Below are 7649 nucleotides of genomic sequence, written 5' to 3' on the forward strand. Positions count from 1 at the left end.
CCGACCCTTTGTTGCAACTAAGTAAGCCTTTTGCCCACTAAAAGAGAAAGCTAAGCAAAGAAAGCTAGAGCACAAAGAGAGAATGAAAGTATATTACTTGAAAGAGAGCTTTACAAGTATAGATGAGATTTCTTGGATGGTTTGGCCAAATGAGGCCTCCACCTATTTATAGGCATACAAAGCTTAATCCTACGGCTATAATTGCTTTAATCCTACGGTGGAGAATGGGTGTCTAGAACCTTCCCACCTACTTTCCCACCTACTTTACATAAAATATTTAAAGAATCATCTAGAATGGATATGTACATGGCTTGGCCCATTGTAAGGCCCAAAATAGGCCCAAAGTGGATTATAAGGCCCAAAATGGAGAGAATGCTCATTAAGTGTTTGATGAAATGTTTTAACCGTGACACTAGGCCCATGTAAAGATTAATAATTTTTTTTTTGAAAAGGACCGAAAGTTGGGAAGCGGCGGCAGGCAACTTCTTTTCCTTGGAAGACTGAAAGTGGTGAGAAAGAGCTAACAGATAAAATTGATGACTGACTCTTTGTGAAAATGTGTAACTCAGTCAGCCATTCACCATTATATTCCCCGTGCTTTATCTCCTACCAAAACCCTACAGCAAGTTGTGGCTTATCTTCATGCCACGTTTTGATCTGCCCATCTACAGCTTGCCACGTGTTACCATATTAAAATTGCAATGTTGTGATTGGTTAGGCCGAAATGATTGTAGGTCTTGAATTTGATTATCCATAAGAGACACCTGTTTGGTGTTAGAGCCTTTGGATTCCCATTTTGAAATTAAAATATTTTGTTGCATCTTTTTGTAAAAATTTACCCTCCTCCACCCTACTTTGGCCAAAATATTTTTAAAATACAAAAAAAAAAAAAAAAGACCATTGGAAAATAATTATCTTAATTGTTTTTGCTTTTTATATGGTAGGTTTAAGAGTGAATTTTCAACACATTTTGCTACCATGTGGAAGGCCAAAAAAAAGAAAAGAACAGAAAAAGAAAAAGAAAAAGGTAGGAACAAATAAAAGAAAAGGAACTAATAAGTCTCAAAAAGAATATCCCAACGATAGGAGGGTTGTAGAAATTTTGAAAGTGAATTTTTTTTTTTTTTTAAACGGCATTCAAATTCAGGAACATTTTATGAGGATCAGATAAAAAATAAAATAAATGTGAAATTGATTAACGGAAACTTCACATGTATTTCTTGCATAAAAAGGAAAAGCGTATGACACCAGAACACTAAGGGTAAAAAAGAATGTAAAACTAAAAGAAGGTGAAAAGGACAACAAATAAATACATAATGTGTAGTAATCCACAATAATTTAAACAAATCAATGTTATGGTAGGTAAATTTTAAAATTCATTTTTATAACTTATTTTAGGAAAAAGAAAAGAAGCAAAAGAAAGAATTAGGAAGGTGATTCATTAAAAAAATAACAAAAAAATGAAAAAAAAAAGGGGGGGGGGGGGGGGGGGGGGGGGCAAGGTAGCAAACAAACAAGGCGGTAAAATATTGTCATTTTATTTTCGCCTTGTTTTTTTTTTTTTTTTTTGGTTACGAAAAAGGGTGGTAAAATAAAATAAAATTACAAAGGGGTGGAAAGCCAAAAACAAAGTGGGTTTTGTTAAATATAATTTTTGAAAATTACAGCAAAGAAATTCTGGTGGGCATGGTGATGACACTGGTATTTGGGGATTATAAACATGGGAGAGAAAAGAGAGAGAGAGAGACACACACACACACACACACACAGACCGCAAGGCCCATCACCACCAAACCCACTACTCCGTTTCCACCATTTCCGTTTTTTCTCCTTCTTCCTCTTCTTTCTTTCAAAGTTTCAAGTTTCAACCAAAAAACAAAAAACAGAGAACCAAAAATAATAATAATAAGCCCCTTCCTTCGATCATTTTTTTTTCTGGGTTTTTAATTTTGTGGGTTTGCAGAAAATTATTATATGATCTGAAGGTAGCAATTGCATGGAAGATTATTGAGATGAATTTTTTAATTAGAGAGTTTATTGGTGCGTCCAATAGCAAGCGGAGTGTGATTATATTTGTTTTCGTCAAGTTTTTTTAATTTTTTTTTTTTTATATATATAATCTTTATTATATGACCCTGTTGCTATTGGATGATTTTCATGATCAAGCTTTGATTTTGGAGGACTTAATTTCATTCTGCTTTGATTGTGGAGGACTTAATTTCATTCTGCTTTGATTGTGTTGATTGCTTGAGGAATTGTGTTTCTGTGAATTTTCGAAGTTTGAATGCTTTTCACTATAACTTCCTCTCTTTTTTATTTTATTTTTATTTTTTGTGTTTAACATCGTTGGAACTAATAAAATGACTTAAGCTTCTTGGGAAGATGTTGGGATAAATTTATGCCATATAAGCAACCCCTTTTGAGTTTTCTCCATTATCCCTGTTTGTTGATCGTTTCGAGGAAAGCAGATTACTCGATTTTCATTTGGGTTGAGAATTTTGGTCCAGATCAATGGTCAAGTGGAGAATTTTCTGCTTTTGAGCTGGATTGGTTTACATTCCTCCTATCGGGGGGGGGGGGGGGGGGGGGGGGGCAACTTTTCTTTTAGATTTCCATGAATGTATAGCTGCATTTGAGAAATTTTCCTTTTATTAATGTTCTTCCTTTCTTTGGTGTCATTGAATATGTTGCTTTATTGCCAAATGCAAGTTATAACATGACTAGCTTAGTTTCTTGTATAACTATGTTGATCAATCTGAGCACTGTGGTTCTCTGTGCATTTGATGAAATGGGAGGTGGGGGAGTCCAAATGGGTCAAATATTGGGCTTCATTAGTCTAAGAGAATGATGTAATTAACAGAAGATTTCTTTTTTGTGGTTCCACCTATTCAGATGAACTGATTCAATTTAGTTTTGGTTTGCCAGGTGTAGTCATTGATTATTTTGGCAATCATGAATTATATGTCTTCCATGTCCTGCTGGCATAGAGGTCACAACATCTGTGTTACCTGCGGTTTTTGGATGCCTAAAATGTTCTTCAATATCCCTTTGCATCTTGATGTGGGAGATGTAGCTGAAATGTTTGAATTATGGATGCCTTTTGTGGACACATAGTATTAGATTTTGAAGATCACTTATTTTTCTCCATTGGTAAAGGAAATTAAGCATCATTGAGTTTCTTCTTGTTAGCGTTTACATCAATAGCTTTTGAAGCCAAAATTTAGTTGGTGTGTCATTTGAAATAACTGATGTTCTCTGGAATGACAAACTGAGGGGAGAGAGTGGGAATTTCATAAGCAGCAAAATCAAACACAACGTACCCCAACTCTCCTCCCCATCAACAGAAAAAGGAGTAAAAAGAAAATATTTGGGCTTTTTTTTTTTTTTTTTTTTTCTTTTTTTTTAATTTCGAAATTTAGGCATACATTTATTTCTGCAAACTTTTAGTGATGGGCCTGCCTCAAGTTTCCTCAAGTGGAACTTCTGATGAAGCTGCAGCATCTGCATTGGGCACCTTTTTTCAAAGCCCACCTCGATTCACAGATGTGAGCAGATGTGACTTGGATGGCATACATGGTGAAAGTGGTAGCAGACTGGGGAGGAATCCAAAATGCTCTTCTTTGGGAGATTTCCAAAGAAAAACCTTACTAGATGTTTCAAATTGCGTTGATGACCCTTCTGAGTTTGGAGGGACCACAGAAGTTTCTACTAATGTTCATGGTTTGAGAATTGATTCTGTTGAAAACCCTAGTCAATGCACTCCCAGAAGTGAATGGAATGTCCATACCCCTGTTTCTAGGATTGTGGGTTTTGAATCAAGCAAAACTTGTTCTTTTAGTGATGGTCACAATGGTTCTTTGGCTGGTCATGTTCATTCTTCAACTGCAGTTACCGTCTCAGCTAATGAAATGATGCCCAGTGGATCACTAGTCAGGAAGCGGTTGTTATCGCCATTGAGTAGTATGCTTTTTTCAGACCAATTTGAAGGTCAACCTCTGGACCTTGGTTGCAGAAGTGTCCAAACAAATTCTTCTGCTGCAAACGATAAGTTTAGCACCTGTATAGCACAAGATCATAAGAAAGCCAATGTTGGAAGCAAAGACCACGTTGCCATGCCAACCTGGTCTTTATCTTCTTGCTTGGAACAGAAGGACATGCGTGATGATAATGGTAGTTTGGAATCTATTTTTTTCACTGATGGCCCTTTGCTGGACAACAAGGAACCACTATCTCATAATAGTTGTTTATCTTTACTTGCATTTGATGAGTTCAAGGGAGCAAAATATATGAGACCCCAAAGTGGGGCAATATCCATCTCTCCAAGAAAGGTGCTTTCACCTCCGCTTTCTTTATCACCTCTCGGTCCGAAGTTTTCTGAAAGATTGAAGACTACAGAAGGAATCAGAAATATTAAGAAAGAGCTGGAGAATTGTAATTCAAAATTAAATAATGTAGAAGAAACAGTTGATATGTCAGAACCAGGTGTTATCTTTACCCCTGAAGAAGAGGAATTTAGAATTGCGAGCAAATCATTTGAAGAAGTAGATGTTTTTTACAAAGAGTTCCATCCATCTTCCCCAGAGAATGGTAATGGCATAAATTGGCCTTTCTCTCAAGGATCAGCCCCTACCTCCCAATGCATGAGATTTTTAAGAAGTTTGAGTGGACTCCCCATTAGAAGATCTTTGGTTGGTTCATTTGAGGAATCATTATTATCCGGTCGGTTCTTATCTGGAAAACTCAATCAGGTAAATATTGGCGTTTTGTAGTAGTTAGTGATCTTTCAACAACTGATTTTAATGACTAATGCTGGAATTTTTGTGTAGAGAATTGATGGTTTTCTAGCTGTACTAAGCATTACTGGAGGCAACTTTTCACCACAATCTCAAAAGCTTCCTTTCTCAGTAACTAGTGTAGATGGAGACTGCTATTTATTGTACTATGCTTCCATAGATCTTGCGGGAAATTCATCGCTAAACAAGTGCAGAGAACAAAAACTGAAACGGGTCCTTAGCAATGATGATTCACAAAGTGTCAAGAGCCGCCTACGCATTCCCATGAAGGGCCGCATCCAACTGGTACTTTCTTTTATCCCTCAAAAATGAGAATTGCTTCATCTATGGCTATTCTAGATGGTCATGTCATCTATTGTTCATGAAGTTGGTAGCTGTAATTCATAAAAGAAAAATTTCTTTTGATTCTAGTTGTTTTCTGGATTATTATGGGCATATTTTGTTGGTATTCTATGATGCACTTGAAATTTGGTTAAACTTTGTTTAAGTGCTTTTATTCTTCTCATAGCAAGATCAAAGAGTTATAGTTGCCTATAGGTTATTAGAAGATCGTGTTTTTCATTCTATTATTCAGTAACTTCTTGGCTGCTAAAACTGTATCTTAGCTGTGTTTTCTTGTTCTTGATGCTTTTGCAAGAAGTTGGTTTGAGTGTTGGATGGTAGGTATTCTTTTATTTATAGTTATGGGGACATATTCTGTTAAATATGTTAGATAAGGATTATTTATTTATTTATTTTTATATGGAATTATACAGGTGCTCAGCAATCCAGAAAAAACACCTCTGCACACTTTCCTTTGCAACTATGATTTAAGTGACATGCCGGCTGGTACCAAGGTAAGGCAAATATGTATATCCTTTCGAGCATTTTATTTTATTTCATTATTATTATTATTATTATTAGTATGATTATTATTATTTCCTTCGGGACATTGAGGGTTGGTTTGAAGAGTTAAAAGGCACAGGAACTTGGAGCCATTTCTTTCATATGAGAGGGAGAGGGAGCGAACATCACAACTAGGATATTCCCATACTGAGATCTTTTCTAGTGATTTGATCACATTTTTGTTTTCAAAAATTTCACTAGTGTAGTAATGGTATGAGATAAGTTATGGGATAAATCGGCTTTAGATTGTAAATGACAAATAGACGCTGAGATGTGACTGTCTTTTGTAGTAGTAATTGCAGGGGCAAAAAAAAAAACAGGGAAGATTATTTAAGTCCTTAGAGCACTATGCATTTGTGCATTGATATAATTGCTTGTTCTTTGTAATGGATGATGTGTCTGATTACTAGTATAATGTTTCTAATTTTGAGCCCTGTTTCTTTTTATGTAGACATTCTTGCGCCAGAAGGTCTCCCTAGCTTCGTCTAGCCCCACTTCTACACAGTTGAAACCAGGGAAGATAAATATGGATCCAAACCTTATTAACAAGGAAGTAACGAATGCAGATGGAATTGACAATTTGGATAGCATAAAATCTGTAGATCTGAAAACTCAATTAAGTGAAGCCTCTAAGTTAGTGGATTTGATAGGTAAAGGCAATCTGTCCAAATCCGAGAATACGCGAAGGGAAAGTGTTCCTTCATTCAAGCAGGAGATGCATGGCGACATTGTCGGGGATGGAAAAGAAAAAAACTGGGTGGATACATGCCAAGAAGTTGACAAGAAACCAGTACTTGGGTGTTCAAAGGTCAATGAAACTAATAGCGGTGCTGGTGCTCTTCGTTATGCTCTTCATCTCAGATTCATATGTCCATTTCCAAAATGTACAAGGTCAATGCAGAGATGTAAATCTGATCCTCTATCTATACCAGAAAAAACTGGCTTAGACATGGATGGTGAGCGGAGATTCTATCTGTACAATGATTTGAAGGTCGTTTTTCCTCAACGGCACTCGGATGCTGATGAGGGCAAGGTATGTGAATAAATTTTCTCATGTCATTTGAATTGCACTTGTTTTTTTTCGTCTTCTTGAGCATGTCTGAAGTTAGGTTGTTATTGTTCTAATGGCAGTTGAACGTGGAGTATCATTTCCCGGAAGATCCGAGATATTTCGACATCAACTAAATTGTCTAATTTTTACCTTAAAAAAAAAAAAAAGGGAAAACAAAAAAGGAGAGAGAAGAAAAAGAAAGCCTTGTTTTTCTAGTTTACTGTACATATTTACATGTTTTATCATGGAAAAATAAAAAATGGCACTAACCCATAATCCAATTGAGTTTTGAAAGTATAAGTCCGGTCTAATTCTGACCTTTTTTTTTTTTTTTTTTTTAAATCAATTTGAAAAGATCTGTAAGGGAAATATTTCTAGTACTCCCTGTGTACTGGCCACTCAGTACTCCTACCACTCTCTGATTAACTTTTGTATCATTTTTCCACGTCAGAAAGCCTTGTCATCCTTTCTGTAGACACTGTTTTCCTCCGATTTTCTCCATGTCCGTATCATGCGGCCTTACTCTTACCAAAACAAGTGGCAAATAAAAAAAAAATAATAATAATAATAATAATAAACATATATACTAAAATAAAAATGCCAATTGAATATGCCTAAGTTTAATCAAATCCATGTGCAAAGCACGTTTGTAAATTTAGTATTCAAGGTTGAGAATAGAAAAATACAAACAGAACCCATATGCCAACTCAATTATAACAAGTGGAATGGTAAACCACATTACTCTTTTGCCAATAATGCCCATAGTGAAGCCTAAATCTAAAGACGATTCCATAGAAAATCAAGATATCTTGAAAGTACTTCCTTCTCTTTTTCCATCTGTTGTGTACTTCTCTAATCGATTGCTAATATACATTAAGCAAAAGTATAACCCCTCTAGTAGTGGCCTTCCAGAGCCACAT

General features: G+C 35.8%; 1 protein-coding gene across 3 annotated transcripts; it reads left to right on the top strand.

Moving 5' to 3' along the window:
• Window positions 1-1670: 1670 nt before the first annotated feature.
• Window positions 1671-7029, top strand: LOC107428038 (uncharacterized). 3 transcript variants are annotated; one of them, XM_016038488.4, is made up of 6 exons: window positions 1671-2040; window positions 2926-4748; window positions 4827-5078; window positions 5549-5629; window positions 6130-6711; window positions 6810-7029. In XM_016038488.4, the coding sequence occupies exons 2-6, from the start codon at window positions 3450-3452 to the stop codon at window positions 6861-6863; spliced, it is 2268 nt and encodes a 755-aa protein (XP_015893974.3). In that variant the 5' UTR covers window positions 1671-2040; window positions 2926-3449; the 3' UTR covers window positions 6864-7029. The 3 variants fall into 3 exon arrangements, with proteins under 3 accessions (XP_015893974.3, XP_015893975.3, XP_024933072.3); XM_016038489.4 differs by having other exon boundaries at window positions 1671-1985; XM_025077304.3 differs by having other exon boundaries at window positions 1671-4748.
• The last annotated feature ends 620 nt before the right edge of the window (window positions 7030-7649 follow it).

Source organism: Ziziphus jujuba, chromosome 9, assembly GCF_031755915.1.
Source record: "Ziziphus jujuba cultivar Dongzao chromosome 9, ASM3175591v1".
Classification (NCBI taxonomy): Eukaryota; Viridiplantae; Streptophyta; class Magnoliopsida; order Rosales; family Rhamnaceae; genus Ziziphus; species Ziziphus jujuba.

Excerpts from the sequence above, each read along its gene's own strand:
- LOC107428038 (XM_025077304.3), top strand. The coding sequence starts at position 3,450 with ATGGGCCTGCCTCAAGTTTCCTCAAGTGGAACTTCTGATGAAGCTGCA. Across the intron at positions 4,749-4,826 it reads TATCTGGAAAACTCAATCAG|AGAATTGATGGTTTTCTAGC; the intron begins GTAAATATTGGC and ends ATTTTTGTGTAG. Across the intron at positions 6,712-6,809 it reads CGGATGCTGATGAGGGCAAG|TTGAACGTGGAGTATCATTT; the intron begins GTATGTGAATAA and ends TTCTAATGGCAG.